At 34.3% G+C, this 21,666-nt stretch overlaps 1 protein-coding gene across 1 annotated transcript in view; it reads right to left on the bottom strand.

Moving 5' to 3' along the window:
* The window catches only part of LOC115888037 (nephrin-like), a 409,016-nt gene that overhangs the window by 72,788 nt on the left and 314,562 nt on the right, over positions 1-21,666 (bottom strand). The window contains 1 exon segment of the mRNA XM_030907605.1: positions 19,476-19,659. Coding sequence (XP_030763465.1) covers positions 19,476-19,659 — 184 coding nt within the window.

Here is a 21,666-nt window from a genome sequence, read left to right as displayed (position 1 = left end):
TAAAAATTAGTATTTTTAACATAGTCATGGCACACTAGATTGAATTTAAAATTCGATTTCTTATTAAGCAAGAATGTCAAAAGTTGACATATGATAATATGTCATTCTATTCAGAATGTCATTTTATATCCAATAAAGTAAAAAAAAAAAATACTGAAGCTGCCATTTAAAAATCAAAAGTTGTGGTCATTTCCGGTGAAACAGGAAGTGGCCAAAAACAATACAATTGAATAGGTCAATCAATCTTAATTTATGTCATATATTAACATACTAAATCTCGTTTTTTTATCTGAAAAAATGAAAAAGTTGTAGGAGTGAGCCACTTTTGAGACGCACCCGGTATATTTATTTATTTTGATTCAGCAAATACAAACAAAAGGTAAACAAACCGTTTGTTAGTTTATAGTTTGATTTAAGCTATTTGCTTGAGCTAGAAAATTCATTAAATAGTATGTTATAGGGTTTTTTAAACAGTTGAGTTTATATGTCCAGAGAGGAACTTTTACATACGTGAGCGACAGCTCTCTGTCATTTTAATTCAAAATTTAGAATTGTATTCGGCTGCCGAAATCGTAGTTTCTTTTGTTCTTAAAAAACATCTTTTTGTTAACAATTTAGATAAATTATTCTAAGCATATTTCTTTTTTTACTTTTAAATACACAACGTAAATAATATTTCCATGGTATGTTACTATCGTTGTAATTTGCGAACTCCCTAGTAGGTATAATGGCTTTACTCCGGAAATTTCCTTCATTATTTCTCTAAGTCTTTTTTAATGAAATACGATCATACCGTGTAATTATTTTCTCCGAATTTAATTAAACTCTTTTCACGTTTCTTAGGTATATAAGAAATGAGGTAGTTGCGCACGATGAAAACAGCTTAAACTAGAGATGGGTTGACTTTGAACGATAAGTTAAAGTTAAACTTTATTAAATCTTATTTATATGTAGACTTATCAATGTAGACTTAACAGATGTGTAGACTTAACAACAGTGCTTTGAACAAAAGTTTTGGGTAAATTAGAAATAGAATAGCAACACTGTAGAATGTTTCAAATGAAAATAGTGTACTAGAGTAGCATCTTATGTTAAATCCAATTCTGTACTGAAAAATTAGGCCTGCAATTTAAAAAAATAACTTAAAACTTCATCGTTACTTTATTGTGGGTCTTCTTTACGCGCGCTGGGAATAAAAATTTAAGGAGCTAGCAACATTACACGCGAGAGGAAAAGTGGTAACGATCGAAAAAGTGGTAAGCAATGAGGAAGTTGAGATGGGTCTTTGGAGCGTCTTAACTCGAGCCCTATATGAGCTAGGGGGTATTTATATTTATACAATTCATCGGTTTTTCCCATCACTACAGACAACAAGCCTACAACAAAATTTATAGAATTCTACAAAAAATCTTCTAAGAAATATACTCTGCAGTTCATTTAATGAAAACACAGTCATAAAGAAAACTAACGTTAAGAAGTAACGTTAGAAAGAAAAAAAAATAATTATAGCAAAACTGATAAGAGCTTTGTGTTTGTCTTAATAGAGTAAGATCCCAGAGCGATTAGACATAACTTATTTTCACAAGGATGAAACCTTAGGCTTTCAGTAGTGCTCTCATGTGCTTTGAATACCGGCGTGTTTGTGTGGTTCGCCCTGTGACAGCTTGGCAGATACCAGGTGAGAAAAGTAAGTAAAAGAAATAAATGAACTTTACTTATTTTTACATGTGTGATTTTTACGTATGTTATTAAGACAGCTATTATAAAATTATATTTAATCAGATATTAACAGATTGCAATAACCAAACATCCTCTAAACACAAAAATTATTCAGCCGTGACTAGAAGATTAGTTGTAAAAGTGAAAACAATACATAGTTATGGAGCCGATCGGCCGACTATTTGATTGCATGTGAGTGTGGCTCCATAAGAATTATACTGGTTACAAATCTGCAACTAAATAGTCGGCCGACTAAGAATTGCCTATCACCCCCAGGGTTATTTTCCAATATTTCCTTTTACAGTATCCAAACTATTTAAAAACGTAAGTCAGAGAATTCAAGGTGTCTCCTTTTTCAAATTAATATTTTTTTTAGAAAATATGCGATAACTGTTTTGAGTAGTTTATATGCATTAAATTAATATGCTTTAATAATTATTATTACTTTAATAAAAAAGCTCTTCTTATTTAAACAGAGATGCAAAATATTGAATCGAAAGCAGTAAGTATTTTTAAAATATTTAAATACTTTACTGGGAAGCGCATATTTCCCCCGCGCTCATAGTCACGGTTAAATAATTTTTGTGTCTAGAGGATGTGTGGTCATTAAAATCTGTCTGACTGATTAAATATAGCCTTATAATAGCTCTCTTAATAACGTATGTAAAAATCAGACATGTTAAAATAAGTGAAGTTCATTTATTTCTTTTAGTTACCTTTCTCACCTGGTACCTGTCAAGGTGTCACAGGGCAAACCCCACAAACACGCCGGTATTCAAAGCACTTGATAATACTGAGAACCTAAGGTTTCATCCTTGTGAAAATAAATTATGTCTGATTGCTCTGGGATCTTGGACTATAAGGGAAATAACAAACATACTTTACAAATAACAGTGACAATTTCAAAGATACTGAAAATTGTTAATTTTACCCATCTCTAGCTCGAGTTTGTCGACGAATTAAATATATAATTAATTTACGTTTATTTCGTGGTACTTAATCGTGAAAAAGGGTTGGCGAAAGCATGGCAAACTTGGATGAGGGTAGAAGGTCACGGATCTACAGCGGAAAAGGGAAAACGTACGGCCATTTTGAATTACGACACGGAAAATAATTTGCGAGCGTTTTTATCCGGTCTCTTTCAAGAATGAATGTGCTCGCGGGTAATGACGCTTTAAATAATTCGAAATAAGTAATGCGAGAAAGACTGTACCTAATGATTTGTTGTTTTGTAGTTTTTGTGATTTTTCCAAGAGGAAAAACTTTTTTATTATGGATATTTTGAGTAAAATGCATTCTTCATCAAAAATTTTGCTTATTCTAAAATAGTTTCTACTCTGTTTTTTTTCTCAAGTAAGATTTCAACAGACGATGACAGAAAAAAGCAGATGATATCCATACCAATCCATTTATTTAACTGAAAAAAGTTTCTAATATTTTTTAAGTTAAGTATGGATAGGTTTATATACAGGGTGGTCCGAACTGTATTCCGGATACTTCGGCAGCATATTCTGCAGATAAAAATAAGTAAAAAAGTTCGTATAAATGTATGTCCTAAGATGCTTTTGTTTCGGAGATAGAGAGTGTAGAAGTTTCATTTTTATTTCGATTTTTTCCAAATAATTTCTGAAGTAACGACAACATTTGGATGAAAATTGGTGTTTGGGAGTTTTTTGACATGAGAAATTTGATTTTGATGTCAACATGCCTCCTGCTAGTAGAGGGCGCCATCTACATATTTTTAACTGATTTGAAGAGTAATAACTTTTCGTCCGTACCTGTATAAAACTACTGAGTAAAAAAATATACATTTACGACGGTTTTTACGTAAAAAAAATCTCTAGGTAAAAATCGCTACGAGTAATGGTTTTCGAGATATTTGGAATCGAAATTATCAATACCTGTCATCGTTGACATAAATTAAATATGTTGACTAAATAGTTATTAGACTGAAATCATAAATTTGAAATGTTTTTGTGCCAAAAGTTCAACAGAAACTGTTTTACCATCATTTTTTGCAGAAAAATTTATGAATAATTTAAAAAAATAAAAATTTCCCAAATTTATTATTTCAGTGAAATAACTATCTACTCAACGTGTTTATGTTTCGTCAATAATGACAGGTATTGACCATTTCCATTCTAAATATCTTAGTAGGTAGGTAGTTTTATACAGGTACGGATAAAAAGCTATTACGCTTCAAAACAGTTAAAACACATGTAGGTGGCGCCCTCCACTAGTAGGAGTCATATTGATATCAAAATCAAATTTCTCATGTCAAAAAACTTCAAGACTCCAATTTTCATCCAAATATTGACGTTACTTCACAAATTATTTAGAAAAAATCGAAATAAAAATGAAACTCCTACTCCCTGTATCTCTGAAACTTATACGAACTTTTTTACTTATTTTTATCTGCAGAATATGCTGCCGAAGTTTCCGGAATACAGTTCGGACCACCCTGTATAAATCCGTCATGGCGTCATCTCTTGTTGCTTTTAACCAGTTTTATTGGTTTATTTCAAAAATGACCAGACCATATTTCAATATTATTATATTGAATATAACGATGATAAACGACAAATGGACGCCGATGCGTATGAATTCGACTTAAGATTTTTGAAAGTTGTGAACTCTTGTCAAATTATAGGTTAAAATTTTGTGTCAAATTATGTCAAATAGAAATGATAAATATTTTGCATTTTGGACTGTGTTATTACGGGTGGTTCGTGTTTTTTAAAATTAAGTTGAAGAAAACTCGAGGGAAAATTAAGTGTTGACCCAGACCATATTTTACAGTTAATATTCGGTGCCCACAGACCGCCAGAGACAATTTGCCAGAGATATGGCCAGAGAGTTGTATTAGCCACAAATAAAGTTTGTATACCATCTCGGGTATGGTACCAAAAACTAGAGTATTTCTATAATAGCAGCACACGATAGGTAAATAATAAATTTTAGTATGGCAGAGAGATAATGTCATAAGATACTGGTTTACAAAAATCAAAATTAAAGTTAATTAACCAACTTTTAAGGTATAATATTCAGTAACTGTTATTATTAATAAAATATTGTGTTTTATTTATTCCTTTGCAATATTTTTTTTTTATTTTTACATAAATTATATTGATAAATGTAACATAAATGCAGGAAGTTGCTTGAGCTTGAAACACGGCTTGAAAGCAATAAATCTTTTTTTTTATTTTTTTTTGGTATGTGGTGTTTTTTAAAATACACCCTTGCTTGTTTTGTATTAACACATACTGTAATTCTTTTTAATAAAATAACTCGATTAGATTTTTTCAATTTTATACAGATTTGTCACAATATTTTGAAGTAATCACTTGTCACTCAAATTCTAAATATATTAATTTTCTGCTATGCGTTCCAATTGTACCAACTTATGTCTATGTAAAATAAGATAAACTACTTTGAAAATAAAATGACAGACACATCTATCAATGCCGAGGATCTTGTCGCTGGACAGACTATAATCCGGTTTATATTTTCCAATTTTCTATACCTTTTCTAAGTCCTAAAAATCAAAATGCTTTTCTATGGTAATATAATTTCAGGGACAAGGGTCTAGCTACGTCGAAACACCGGTTCCCATTAGAACACCGAAGTTAAGCGACGTAAGGCGATACTAGTGGATGGGCGGGTGACCGGTTCGAAACTCTGTATCGTGCTGTTGTCCAATAAAGGCAAAAGTGTAAAATCTATTGACACACACTGCTCATTCACGCCGGTTCGAGGCCGAATGAGATCGGATATCTCATAAGTAAGAGTCGATTTAGACACTTGCCAAGTCGGTAGGCCATTGACCATGATATGGCCGAGGACCGCCGTTCGGATTCCGCCTAAACAAAGTAGGCCCCGTCCAGATTAGTCCTGGCAGCAAAAAGGAGACGTTAACTGAAATCTTTACTTTACTTTAATATAATTTCGTTTTTTTTTCTTTTTTTATTTGATAGAATTTCAATTAACGTCATATTTTTTGCTGTTTTAAAATATTAAACAAGCACAACATTTATTTAGTTCAATGCTACGGAAAGGGTCATAATAGTTATTGGAAAATATGGTACTTTACTATAACCATCGTGATAACCATCTATCAAAAAATTAAATCGAAATTATATTACCATAGAAAAGCCTTTTGATTTTTGAGGACTTAAAGTTGGTGTAATTGTGACAAGTGTCTAGGTGTACCCATACACGAATTGTCAAAACGAGAAATACTCTCACAGTTTTCTTCTATAATATTTAATTCGTTATATTAGAAATAATCTTACCTTTATTCGATGGTACCACATCTGGATTCTTATCATCCTTCTCAAACAAATCCTCTGATTCCGATCTCAAAGGCAAAGTTACTTTGTCCTTGACAGGCAGAAACCGAGGTCTTAGAGCCCTACAGGCGTTGCGTCTGGAACGGCGTATCTTTAGGGCTAGCAGGATAACGATTGTAACCAGTAGGACGGCAGTGACGATGCCTACTAGGACGCCCAAGACGGGGGCTATTTCTATTTGATCGCGAGTTCCCAGAGACAAAACTGAAAAAAGAAAGAGAATTTCATTAAAATATAATCTGCGAGTTTAAAGTTTGAAACATAGGTATGTGCTAATATTTCTTATCTTATTTATATAAAGTTAATCTGAAAATGAAAAGAAACACACACAGACTCGTTGTTAGATTTGGAAAAAATGTGAGGTTTGAAAAGGTTTGTATACTTGATTTCAAAGATATGCAAAAATATGTAATCACGTATCAAAAAAAAAGAAAAACTGAAAAATTTGCTAAACAATTTTGAGTCGTCTGTAACTCGTTACTACTTATGAAACAAATGGCACGAGAGTGGCTCATTAGCACATTTGGAAAAAGCATTTTTTACGAATAATTTGGTACCACGTACTTGGTATTTCGATTTAAATTGTCGTCGTTATAAAAAGTCGTTATGAACCGAGTTTAAATGTTTTGTTTTTTGAAAATAAAAAATGTTTTAAGAAGTGTTTATTATTATTTTTGTTTTATAGTTTATTTTAAACCCTATCTGTCACAATAATTATGGTTAATGTGTTTTTGACCAAGAACGATGTCATGGCGATATGTTAACAAATTGTTATTTCCAGACCTAGTTTCTTTACGCCATTATGCATAAATATGACAATACCAAATTTTTGTATGACGGTACCAAATTTTTTGTAAAAAATGCTTTTTACAAATATGCTAATAACCTAACCTTAATTCCATTTGAAAAAATTGAGATATGATTAAAAATACGATTTGGGCTTCTTTTAACCGGTTAGAACAGGACACTCAAATATTAGACGATCAAATCCATTTTCCCAAGGCTCGTTGATTAAAAATTAGTGTTTTTAACACAGCCATGGTACTCTAGATTGAAATCTAAAATACGATTTTTTAAGCGAAAATGTCAAAAGTTATATTCCGTGGGTCATTTTATATCGAGAGAGAGAGAGAGAGAGAGATTTTGATTTATTAGGTTTTTTAGCGAGGGTTTTTTAGCGCTCAATAATAAGCTTTATTTAATATGAGGTTATTTTAAATAATTTTAAGTTAGAAATTAAAGTTTTTCGTTATGTTGATGCTGTCTAAGAATTCCATAACTTTATTAATCTTCGAAATGTTAAAAGGCGCGAAAATATTCTCATAGGTAACAGCATTAAAGAATCTAGACCTATGGGAGGCAACCAGGGGTGGATGGGGAAGTGGAAACCGGCCCGGGAAAAACAGACAACCGGCCCAAATCCACAAAAACAAAATGACCATAACGAAGAAACATATTTTATTTATTAATATATAAGTAAGGGTGTTTTTTGCTAGTGCGAAAAAGCCCTTTTGCCTCCGGGTTTTTAAAATTAAATTGTCTTGATCAACATTTTCGTAAAGGCTTGGGTCGGACATCTGAATTTTTACTACAAAATGGCTCAGTTTTACAGGGTTCTACTGCTTTATTTCCATTATCGATAACGGTAATTTGATCTTGAATAGGCTACGATTTTGAGTCACGATTTTGAGAAACTTTAAGACTTCCTGATTCGTTCAGCTGACCCCATCCTCTGTGAAATACATTACTTTCAGCTTTTCGGGTATATACTTTCTTACTCATTGTAGAAAGAAATTCTCTCTTTTCTGGTACAGTAGCAGCCTCGTCGTGTATACGTGTTTTTAACTGAATGCAGATGCTGTTTAAAACTGCAGCATTTTTTAGGTTATTATACAGTTTTTATCACGAAAATATTCCTCTCTACTTTTCTACATTTGGCATCTTGTATGATAATGACTCAAACGAAAAAAAACTAGGCAGTGGATATGAATATGTTCTGATGTAATGCTATGTTACAGTCCATAATCAGAATATTTGGATTTTCGAGATATATTAATATTTTATTATCTAATCTAGTTTAAACCTTATCTCTGCTGTCTCAGTAATTTTTAGCAAATTAAGTTTAGCAACGTTTTAAACAACAATTTAGACTTGGCTTTTAGTTGTCAGACTTGGCTTTTAGTCCGTCCCCAATTCAAACCAAACATAGATATGTTTTCTCCGTCACCCGCAGAGTTCGCGTCAAATTCGTCTACCTTTTACAAAGGGGACCTCAAAAATATTGCACCGAGGCCCCCAGTTGTCTACGCTACCGTATTCTTAGTATACATTTAGATCGAAACTATTTAAATTTACCTAATGCTATTCATTCTTTTTTCTGCTGTCAGTCAGTCATATTTATTAGTTATTAATAAAATAGTGGGTAAAACTATACAGGGTGAGTCTTAAATAAGTGCAAATATTTTCAGGGGTGGTATATTTCGACCACATGAACCTATGAAGGTTTTTTTTTTCAAAAAAAAATGTTAAAAATCGAGAATTTTCTTTTAAATTTTCCTGTATATTTTAGAAAACTTTTTAGTTCCTGTAACTTCCTGTTCACCGCAAACCACGGTATAGTTTCTTAATCTCTGATATTACGACACTAAAAGAGATGCAAATACTGAAAAATTGAGGTGGCTCAATTTTTTTTAAAAATAAATCTTTTTTTTTAATTTCCAAACATTAATAACTCTATTGGACTTATTTGAAACTCGTAAAGAGAATATATTATGTTTATTTTATGGAGATTTACCAGCCCTGAATATTTGCACTTATAGACTCACCTTGTATAATAAAAATTTTCAAACCGAACAAACAACAGATGATTATTAAAATTATAAGTGTCCCAGAGAAAGACATTTTACAATAGTTATTTTACAAATTGGTATTTATGTTTAAAAGTAACTGACGATTATACTGATGCAAATTGATGAGTTAGCTATAGAATCACTAAGGATCTTACGTCACTTTAGTTAGAAGATTAACCATTTAATTTTTTTTTGAGCTTTGATCGGCCCGGCGCGGCCCACCGGCCGATCTTTCCACCGGCCCACCGGGAATTTTCCCGTTTTCCCATATGGCCCATCCACCCCTGGAGGCAACAGGTAAGCATTCAAAAAGAATGTGTCTCATTGACATTAAGTTGTTGCATAATGTGCATTTCGGAGGGGGTTCATTTCTGATAATATATGATTTGGTAAGATATGAGTGTCCTGTGAGGGTTCTAACAACTTTACAGAAAGATCCGCGTTCAAGAGAATATATATTTTGATACAGATGAAGAAGTGGCATATATATATATATATATATATATATATATATATATATATATATATATATATATATATATATATATATATATATATATATATATATATATATTATAAAGTAAGAAAATATAGAGGGTGCCGTTTAAAAATCAAAAGTTGTTCAGGGCCCGTATTCTGTAACTTTGAAAAGGCTAAGCGCTTTTAGACGCTCAGCGTATATGACGTTAATTTCGCTGAGCGCGCACTTTAATAACGATTTCGGTATTCTCGTCTGACGCGCTTAGCGTGTTTACTGATTGCGCTGAGCGCTTTGAAAACGGTTGCCTTAAAGGATCGTTTTGCTTGTCGAACTGTCAGTAAAATCGAAAAAATTGTGATTTTGTGCGTTATCTTGCTCTTTAGTGCAAATTACTACTTCTTCTATAATTTCCTCAATAAATAATTGATAATTTACGATTTGGCAGCTATAAATATTGTTCAAAACATCGAAAATGCTGAGAAGCGTCTTCAACACTTCCCTCGTATAATAAGAATAATGACATATCCATAGAAAACTAGCTTGACATAACTCAACAATAGGTTATGAAATTCACGTAACATTGACATTTTTCATTGTTACATCCGTCAGTTATCAATTTTTGACTATTACCTACATTAAAAATTCTGATGTTGCCAATATGTGCTCAACGCGTATCCAGAACACGATTCGCATGGCAACGAGAATACCAAAATCGACTGCCTTGCGTTTCGCTGATCGAATACTTGCGCTCACCGCTTTGAAAGCGTAACGTTTTTATGTCAAAGTTACAGAATTCGGGCCCAGTTCTGGTCTTTGAATAAAAAGACTAAGGAAGGAGCATATCAAAAATCTTAGGTACACCGCGATGGGCCTCAAATATGGCCGACTTAAATTCCGGTTAAAATTGTTATAAAAATATATAATTCTAATAAAAATAGATAAGTTATAATAAGTATTTATTAACACAAACATCCGATACGCTACTGAAGTAGGTAAGTCAAATTAACGTATCTAAATTCTTTGACATCTAATCTTTGACAAGTAATAAATAAAAGCTAAAATGCAAGAAAAATATATAATTTAGTTAATTTAAGTGAATTTCATAAATGATCGGTTTACTACACGTATGTATATTATATAGTCACTTACTAGCGAAAAGTTGTTCCATTATTTCACTCAATTTTGGCCGAGATCTACCGCACGCTACACAACCAACTATTTTAGAGTCTTTTTTGATAAATCGCGATAGTGTCACTGTTAATTTAAGTTCTGCCACAATTTCCATCTAGATTTACTACCTTTATACAACTATCAGTAGTAGAATAAATAATAAATAACATAAAAAAAGCTCCGTAAAGATTGACAAATCCACAAAATTTCAAATCAAATTCAAATGTGTCAAATGCATCGTCAAACAGAACTGTCAAGGATCCCCACCCTAGAGTGCTTTTATGGCGCTTTTTCTGCCCACCATGCATGAATACATAAATAGCATTATGCTCCTTCCTTAGTCTTCTTATTCAAAGCACGCTACACAACCAACTATTTTAGAGTCTTTTTGGATAAATCGCGATAGTGTCACTGTTAATTTAAGTTCTGCCACAATTTCCATCTAGATTTACTACCTTTATACAACTATCAGTAGTAGAATAAATAATAAATAACATAAAATAAGCTCCGTAAAGACTGACAAATCCACAAAATTTCAAATCAAATTCAAATGTGTCAAATAAATCGTCAAACAGAACTGTCAAGGATCCCCACCCTAGAGTGCTTTTATGGTGCTTTTTGCGCCCACCATGCATGAATACATGGATAGCATTATGCTCCTTCCTTAGTCTTCTTATTCAAAGGTTCTGGTAAAACAGGAAGTGACTGAAAATAACTGAATACGTCAATCAATCCCTAATTTGTGTCATATACTAACGTAACAAATCTCGTTTTTTATCTGAAAAAATATAAAAGTCATGGAGGTTAGCCACTTTTAAGACGCTCCTGGTACAAAATGACGAATTTCGATCGAATGCTACTTGATATCTGGCAAATTGTCTCCTAACTATTCACCATCATCATCATCATTTTCAGCTTATTCAACCATTCCCAATTATGGTGTCATGTCGCCTGCCTCACATATTTAGATACTTTATTTGTAGTTAGGCCCACTCTTGTCTATTGCTGACTATGCGGGCCCAAGTTTTCCCTGAGAATTTCCTAATATTATGATCCCATCTCAAGTTTCGTGTTCCTCTAGGCCTCTTGATTCCTCGTGGGTACCATGCTGTAATTTTTGTGGTCCATCTGTTGTCTGTCCTTCTTACCACGTGTCCTGCTCATTGCCACTTGCGGAATTTGATTCTGTGGATGACATCTATTACCTGTGTCTTTTGTCATATCCACTCTATTCTTTTACTTTCTCTCTTGGTTATTCCCAGCATATTTCGTTCCATTAAGCGTTGTGCGACCTGCAGTTTCGTTAATGTCCGTTTTACATGCATATAGGTAATGACTGGTAGTACACATTGGTCGAATGTTCTCTTCTTTAGATAAAGTGATATTCTAGATTTGAATATGATCGAGTTTCTTACATAAGTACTCCAACTAAATTCTTCTGTTAATTTCTGGCGGTACTAGAGATCCCGAGCGGTGTAGTAGTTGTCCCAAATATATATATTTTTCTACTGCTTCCTATTCATATGCATTAAATCCTAAAAATCTAATCTATCAAAAGCTTTCTGAAAATTGGCGAACACCACATCAACTTGCCTGATTGTCCAAGACATCAGCAATAAGCTGTGAAAAAAATATCCGGTTGGTCAAATCTTCGAATTTACACCTAAGACAAATTATTCACCAAACTGACAACGAACACATACGTTCAAAGACGCTACAACTATGCGATTGTACGGTAGAAGTCGTATTAATCTAGTTGAGAACAGTGGCTCGCGCTGGAAATGATATGGGTAAGGATTTTGTCGTTGATTGATGCTACGCTGAGTGGGGCGGCCGTATGAGCCTAATTTAATGTCGGACAACGTTGCCCTACAGCTAGCGAGCGGCCAGACCGTTTTAATGAAATAAGTTTGGGTCCCGGAGGCTCGCGCCACAATATCTAATTCAATTTTCTGGACGAAATACGTGTCGTTGTTTATATTTATTAGACCTAAATCCGACAAGGTTTTGTTTATTAATTTGATAAAGTGGACGGATTGTGTGTTGGCTACCTGAGTTGCTACTTAATTTTGCAAATCAAATTAGAATATTGTTTAAGGTATAATGGGACAACAACATGGTCTAACGAACGTACTTACATAGAGCTCTAGACGTTCTAAATGGTGTGGATTTAACGTGAAGATAATGGTACAGATCGAGAAAATTTTTAGATACTCATGGGGATTTTACATATCTATACAATTCTGTATACAGGGTGTTTAAAAAACGATCGTGCCATCTCTCGTGGGGAGATTCCTCACGCAAAAATAATATTTATTTTTCATATCAACAGAGGTCCAATTCTGCTTTGTTTCGTAGCTCCTTCTAAGTGCCGTCTCTGTTGAAGTTAGGTAATTAATATGGCATATGACTCTCTGTCCAGAACTTGGTGAATAAGGGTGTTTCCGTTGCCGTTGGTGTGAGTCCAATCTCTAATGTTAGGTAGCCATGATTTCTTTTATCTCTCTATGCTACGTTTTCCATTGACTTTTCCTTCTATTATGAGCTGTATTTCTTCATATTCTGAGTGCCGCATTATGTGTCCAAGGTAAGAAGTCCTTTTGATCTTAATTGTGCCTGTTAGGTGTGCACAAGTCTTCATTCTGTTTAAAACTTCACAGTTTGTTGTTCTGGAGGTCCCTCTTATCCTCAGCATCCGACGATACATCCACATTTCAAAAGCATTAAGGCGTTTCGTAGCTACAGGGTGTTAAAGTCTCAATAATTTTTCGATTTATTATAATTTTCAGTGAATAGAGATATATGTAAGAAACAAAAGTTACATAGTAGCAATGTGTATTTTCACCCTGGGGGTGAGTACTACCCCTTCTCAGGGGTGAAAAATAAGTCACCCATTTTAATTGCAAAAATCAATAAAGAGTTAAATTCTAAGCAAAAAATATTCTATAACATTTTTTCAGAAAATTAATATTTTCCTAGTTATTTAGGATTGAAAATGTTGATTTCTCATCTAAAAACTGCATATTTTTGTCAATTTTTATAAATAACTTGAAAACCTTGCGTTTTATCGCAAAACTCATATAAAGCAAAAATGAAGCTTTTGAAACGATCTATTTTTTGTTGATTACCGTAGGTGTAATAATAGCCGAGTTATCATTCTGTAAATGTGATTTTTTATTTTTTGAAAACTAAATTGCAACCTTTTACCGTAAAATAATGGCAAAAGAACACATTTTTCGAAGAAAATGAATGATGACATGATGACAACAAAAAAACCTTTTAAATGCTTTTTTAAAATAGTTCCTAGCTCAAAAACTCGCGAATAGTCGTAGCGGTAGACCCAAAAACGTTTCAAATCGTGATAGAATAAAACCGCTTGGCAGAAAGTTTACTTACATATAGTAGGTTGATTTGGCCCGCAGCACCTTATCAGGAGTGGAGGCAGATTCAAAATGGCGGAATTTTTCAAAATGGTGCAGCTTAACTAAATTCTTATGAGACTAATGGGGTTGAAATTAATAGAATAGCAATTTTAACTTTTATAATTTATTAAAAGTACAGAGTTTTTAAGAAAAAAAATTAAAATGGCGTGATTTTTTACAAAATGGCGCTGGATGCCATTTCTTAGTCTTCGGAATCTTCTACAAAACTAAAATAAAAAATTAAAAAGAATAAGTCTACTCAGAAACTTTTTGTTGGTCTAGCTCGGAAAAATATAAAAATATTTAAAAATACCAACTTTTGAATTACACTGTTGGTGCACATGTCTTTGCAGGAACTGCATTGCAGTGTACATGGATGACCACTTCTTTTGCATTTACACCGACTACTGCTACATCCAGTTTTACAGGAGCATTTAGCCAGCTCTTGGCATGTCTGCCATACTTTTGGAAGAACAGACCATAGAGGAGTTCACTTTGAATTTTTTTCAACCCAGCCCCATCCCTTAGGTGATGGTGTTACGTTATCTATATCATAAGAACAACCCCAGACTTGACCAGCTTAGTAAGCAGCCCTTAGGATATGTTGATACGGTGCTACAGAAGTCGGAGGTATCAAATGAATTGGTTTGTTTTGAGAACAAAATAATTCTTTTCTTGGGGTGTCAGTGTTGGTTGCAGTGCTAAGTGGATTGTACATCTGAACAGTGAAGCTAGCAAGAACATTGACGACATCCTCCGGAATGGAAGAGAGTGTTGGGCTTGACATCGCTTGAAAAGCTTTGGTTGCCTTATCGCTCTGCGAATTCCATGTTTTCCAGTCAGACTTTTTTCCTTTGTAAGAAAAGTAAGACACCGTCTCACATCCTATAAAAGCATGAAACCCAGGAGGAGCGCTAGCCTTGTCGCCAAGAGCATCTAAAATATGATTTTTTAGGTCAAGTGTGTTATTTGTGTGTGAGAGGCTTACCTGCCATAAGGTGTGCTGCGAAATATCGTCTCTTTGCACCTGTACCAAAAAGAACCCATACATTCTGGAGACCAAGAGATTTAAATTGTGCGTAAAAAGCTATACGTAGTACTAGTACATCACTATCAACTGCTCGCACTAGTACGTTCTGAGACCCATGCTGCACCGCATCCTTTAAATATAATGTTATTCTGCCATCTACTTCATCTTTAGTACTACATTTTACACAATTAAGGGATGAGTTTGCCCTTGGTGATGAGTAAATTATGTCACCTATATTTGATACATATACTATTTTGTTTTCTACTGCTATATTGATACAGATCAATTTTGTTTAATGGTTTTTTTAAGAAATCTGGCCAGTTTGGTGGAAGTCTAGTAAGGCCGGTTACTTGGCGGCGAATTCCGTATCCTCGTTCTACACAGACAGTATTTTTAACGCTATCAATTACATATTGATCCCAAACAATATCAATGCGCAATGCTCCCAATTTTGCGGCATCTTTCAACATAAGATTTAAGCTCCAGTTTAAAATATTCTTGAAATGTTTTGCTATAACGGGGAATGACAAAGTGTACAAGAGCTGCACCATCGTAAACAATACCATCGCATGATTCTGGATCAGTATCGCTTGGTAAAATATTTTTTCTTCGTTTTTTTTCTGTTTGGGGGGGGGCATAAAAGGGGGACGGAAGGGAAAATAACAATTACTTTCTTGGTGCGCTTGTAATACATTTTTTATTTGAACTAAAACTTAAAGCTCGCGCGTAGGTGATAGAGAATTATTTAATCTAATATTAGATTTTTTGTAGATGTCTTTATTTCGTAGAGATTACGTTTTTTTAGTTTGACTTGCATGTAAGGACCACATTCTTTGAGCCCTTAAAACCCAAAAATTTCGTGAAAATGAAGAGTTCAATGCGTGTAAAAGTACCAAATTTCAAGAAAACCAGTATACCAATGTTTTTAAAAATAAACAAGATATATATTATTTTCATTTAACCTTTCGAGGGCTGTAACTTCTTCGGTAAGCATTTTAGGACATACGTTCATAGGAACTTTCTGACACCCTGTCTATAACAGAAACTTGACCAATAAAAGATAGAAATAAAAAGCCAAAACGCAGAAGAAAACTATTTTAAACTAAGAACGAGCTACTATTCTAAACAGAATTGTTCTTTTAGCGCTGTATCTAGCGTTGGAACTTTCTATTCATTATCTGAACGTCGTAAATCGTGGACGTTAACACTGCCCACCCCCGGAAGCTTTATAAATCTCAACCCCTTCTGGTTCTCCCGGCTACTTTGGCTAAGATAAAAACACGGAAGCGTGGACTTACGTTTGAGAATTTACGTGTCGACTTCTCCGAGTTAAAACGTCTTAAGATTAAATGATAAATTGCTTTATGTCTTGACTGTATAAAAAGAAAAAAACAATCGGTTTTAAGTGTTAAAAATATAAATTACTTTTTTACATGAAGCAACGGAGCAGGTTGCTTAAGACACGAGGTGGGGAAACAATACCCCCAAACAGAGTTATAAATATTTTTTAAGCCAGTGTCACAAAAAATGAAGTTTTACGGATCTATTAACGTCTCTAAAGTGTATCTTTTTTGGCCGCTTTTTTTACTTTACGGCCGCTCCTTTACTTTATGGCCACTTTTACAAACAAAGTCATTATAAGAGCAGCCTACTAGGCACATTTAATTTACTTATTTGGGTTATTTCCACGTCCGATATTAAGATTGTCAAATTATAAAAGAGGTATAAGGTATAAGACCTACTAGACACACTTAATTTGCATGTTTGGATTATTTACCCATAAAACAAAAGAAAAGGTTCGATTAAGTGAATTTCATTAAAGAAATAAAATTTAAAATAAATAACTAACAAATAATAAAAACCACATTATACGGGATATACTGTGATAAAAAAAACAGTTAAAAAGAAAATTCCACACCTGTAATTTTTAACCAATCAAAACGTGTTTTTTTGACAAATCACCATGGCAACGGATAAATTTTAGTGAATTTTTTTTCCTTGTGGGCACCCAACAGCGAATTATACTGGAAATCTTTTGACGTTTATAATGACAGAATATCTTTTTGAGAGTCTGGTTTTTATTTGTTTACATGATAATTTTGATACATTTCAATTACAAAGCTGAGATGAAAGTTTGTAAACTGCTTTCATACTCTTGACTTCGATTTCCTAGTATTCGCGGGTGTATCTCCTGGCGAATATTTTCTTTGCTTTCATGACCGAAGCGAAACATTTTTTTAAGCCGTGCCGCTTGACAGCTTCAAAACTGAAATAGTTTTTAGGTTTGGGTGTCACTTAGTTGTCATAGTAACTAAATAATCAGTTCGACCAAAAATCGAAAAATATATTTTAATTATTTGATTTTCAAACACAACTTGATGTGGAATTTTCTTACCGAATACCACACGAGGTCAAATTAAATCCGGACATTTTTTTTTAACTGTACATTTAACATAATAATTAATAGCAAATAATGCCCTAATTTATTAACTTCTTTATAAGCCAACTTACAATAAAGGTGCCCGGTGGCGTAGCCATCATTTGCACCAATCTCAAGGTAGTGGGTTCGAATCCCACACCCGGCATTGCATCAACCGACTATTTTTATTAAAATAAAAATAGTTTGGGTACCTAGGTCGACTCAGCCTTAAATGAGTACTTGGGATTCACAATCCTGAGGCAATAATAGGCGGTTGAAGCGTAGTGCTAGCCACATTACCTTCCCTGTATACCGAACGGTTTTAGTACGGCAAGCTGTACCTTGCTACTCCCAAGGCGTTAAACGCTATACAGACCGGACCACCGTAGTAGTAACATAGGCAGAACCGGACGAATTACCGTATACCCGTCCGCCGGATAAAAAGCAGGCAAAAAATGCGATAAAATAAAAATAGGTAGATATGTGATAAGAATGTTTCATAATTTGTATTTATTCGTGTTTTAATAGCCAAAACGAATACACAGATTCTCGCGACAGTTCTCGTGCAAAATTTATTTTTTAAGTAAAATAATGGATGTTTACGAAGTTCGTGAGAAAATTCAAATTGTAAAATGGTATTTCCAAAATAGGTCTTATCGGGATATACAAACAATTTTTCCACAAACTATTGTAAACAGGGCAATTCTATCTTTACCTACTATATCAAGAGTTATTAAGAATTTTGAAACACATGGGTGCGTGTCCCCACAAAAACACAAGCCTGATGTGTTGATTAATGAAGAACAGGAGTTAAAGCAAGTGTTTAACCGTTTAATTAGTGGATATGGAACTATTTTGTGGCCCGCTAGATCACCAGATCTTTCTCCCAATGATTTCTTTTTGTGGAGTTATGTAAAACCTAAAGTGTATGGTCATAATAGGGCTAATAATTTGGATGAGCTTCAAGTAAAAATACGAAAGGCTTTCCAAACTATTAGCCCTAATATGTTAGCCAATGTCAGACGGGAATTTTACCTAGGCTTTTGTCTAGCACAAGAAGGTGATCTTTTTCAACACTTATAACTTTTTTTATTTAGAGTAATATTTTAGTTCTTTCTGGGTTTAGAGAATTTATTTATTTTTAGTTTTGGCTTGTAAACACACTCAAATAATAAAGATTTAAGTATTTTTATTTTAAATGTTGCCTTAAGTGAAGGTAAACACTTAAAATGAAAATAATAAATACTCGGCACTCCTCGCGTCGTATTCCTAGTCTGTCACGACCGACCCGTCCAAGCACAACTGCAACTGCGTACTGCCTGACTAGCCGACTAGCCGGCAGTGAATTTCGAGTACGAACGCAAATTGGGTAAACGTAAATTCGTCCGGCAACTTGCTATGTTACTAGTAGCCTGGTCTTTTCTGTATACGAGAGCTATTATTATTATTATATAACCCAACTTCTGTTTATAATACTGTAAGACCTATTTCTGTACACATTTTTGTTACTTAATAATACACTTTTCATTTGGTTAATAAAAATTTGAATCTAATTTTCCAGTTTCGTCTTTATTTAGAAACAAAATTGTAAAAAAAATTGTTGCCCACTTCAAAAGACACTTGCTTAAAAAATTTTGTGTGCACCTCGGCCGTATGATTTTTTTTGACCGAATCTGAAATTTGCGGTAAACAAATAACTATTTTAGGGTGGAATAGTGACAATACTTATACATTCTAAAAGAAATTTATGCATCAAAACATATTAGAGCCAATGAAATCGTCGCGCACCTAAAACATATATGTATCGTCACCACGGCGAGCATCGCCGAGAGATAAAATTCTCCACTATGTTTTTACACTAAACAAACCCATCTCTTTGAAAATTACCAGCCACCGTTTAGAGTACTTTACGTCCGTGCGCGAAAGATACCGGACGCAGCCCCGGACAGCCCTAAATGTTCGCCCCGTAAATCCTCCAGCCGGCGCTAACAGGCGAGATCCGCACCCGCCCGCACCTCTTATTTCCTAAATCTTACCCGTCTGCTTCTCGGCCACTTTCAGCGTAAATCCTTCCAGCAGTACCGGTTCGCTGCGTCCCTTGGCGTTGGCCGCGTACACCGCCATTTTCAGCTCCTTGCCCGGGTCCAGGCCGCTCACGATAAATAACGGGAACTTGGCCGAGACGTTGGCCTGCAGCACGCCGCTTTTACGTTCGTAAACCTGCAAAAAAAGGAGAATGTAGAAAGAAGGTTTTAACAGACTTTTAACACGAAAAATATAGACTCGAATGCAAAAAAACACAACGGAGAAATTTTTGGTCAAATTTAAAGGCGAATTCTCACGACTCGTGTACTTGAAAACATTTATTATTGGAATATACTTGCCATGTCGTGAGAACGGTTTCCTTGGTCACTCGTCGCATCCCCAATAGAGTATGTCGTCCCGTTTATTTCCAGATCGTAGTGTTTTTCGAGTTAATTACCGATAATTTAAAACTTTAAAACAATAATAGATTATATAATATCAAATTTACATTAATAACTTCAATTTTGGCGACATATCTAAATCGTTCTCACAGCAATAAATGGAGTGGACAAATGAAGACCTACGCGGGAAAAACCAGATTATATTTCACAGTTTCATAGAAATTAAGATAGCGATACAACTTTACAGACAAATGTTAACGTCATTCGAGAAAAAGAAAGCAATAATACGCTTAGTCCTAGAGATATTACAGCTTGGTTATTTTGCCGTAAAAAGGAAAAACCAGAGTAGTCCACGCGTAAATGGCAAAAACCAGAGATGTACTTACGCATGGGCGACAAGCATGCATCTTGCAATTAGTATTATAAGTTATAAATTTATATATTGTAATAAAAAACCTACCTAAATATTAATTTTCTTCCTACAACAAAAGAATAATAGTTTAGATTTAAGTTTTATACAACCTTTAATTGGACATCCCTGGGTTTCCCCTGTTTTGTTTTGCATTTTGACATTTTGATTTCAGGGCAACGGCCCAGCTACGTCGAAACACCGGTTCCCATTAGAACACCGAAGTTAAGCGACGCAAGGCGATGCTAGTTGATGAACGGGTGACCGGTTCGAAACTTTGCATCGTGCTGTTGTCCAAGGGAAAAGTGTAAAATCTATTGATGCACACTGCTCATTCACGCCGGTTCGAGGCCGGATGAGATCGGATATCTCGTGAGTAAGAGTTAATTTACACACTTCCTAAGTCGGTAGGCCATTGACCATGATATGGCCGAGGACCGCGGTTCGGACTCCGCGTAAACAAAGTAGGTCCCGTCCAGTTTAGCCATTGCAACAGAAAGGACACGTTAACTTGAACCTCACACACATTTTGATTTCGGTATTTCAGAATATGGCGATAATTCACAATATTAATAATTCTGAATTGGTTAGGTCAACCGAAAATAACATATTTCTTTAAAAACACTAAATTGCATTTTTCTCGGCTCCAATTAAAATGGCAAAAACTGGTTTTTCCCGCGTAGTCTTCAAATTATGTTATTTTCGAATTTATGGCTTTATACGAAAATCAGCCCTTCATATGGATGGCCAAACATAAAGAACATAGAAATCGTATTGCAGTGTACAGTAAAAGAACTTAAAAAGAATCACTAGCAATGACAATTTTGGAACGACCGATATCCATCGATGCGACTATACTGTTTACTTGCCAAGGATTTAAACAATGTTTGTGCTGGCGTACTTGTTGAAATGGACACGTCGTGTGAGCGCCACACTTGCCGAAGTTGTTTACAAAGTGGGGACTGGTGGGGATACTTGCCAAATATGCAAATATTGGCGTACTTGCCAAGTAGACGAGTCGTGAGAGTGCGCCTTTAAAGTGTATTTTTTTTTGTACTGAAGCTGTGGTTGGTTCCTTGTGAAACATCGTTGAAATATTAGTATTTTAATAAAGCACGCTTTTAGATGTTTCAAAAAACTTTTAATAAGAGTAACTTTAACTCAACATATATGTTTCGGCTTGTTTTTTTCAAGAGTTTTTAAGAACTAATCGTCTAACTACACTGTAACTATATATATTTTACTATGGGGGTGGGTTCAGAGAGTTTACAATAGGGGTAATAAAAAAGTTTAGAAATTGTTGGTCGTTAACATTATTTTCGTTTTTAACAGATTTTAGCTTTTCTAACTGTTCAATGTAATTTAAGCGTCTACCTTTTTGTTTCTTCTGTG

This window comes from Sitophilus oryzae, unplaced genomic scaffold (genome assembly GCF_002938485.1).
Source record: "Sitophilus oryzae breed Bouriz unplaced genomic scaffold, Soryzae_2.0 scaffold_682_pilon_pilon, whole genome shotgun sequence".
In the NCBI taxonomy this organism is placed as follows: Eukaryota; Metazoa; Arthropoda; class Insecta; order Coleoptera; family Curculionidae; genus Sitophilus; species Sitophilus oryzae.
Note: the sequence above shows the minus strand (reverse complement) of the source record. Positions and strands in the feature narration are given on the sequence as shown.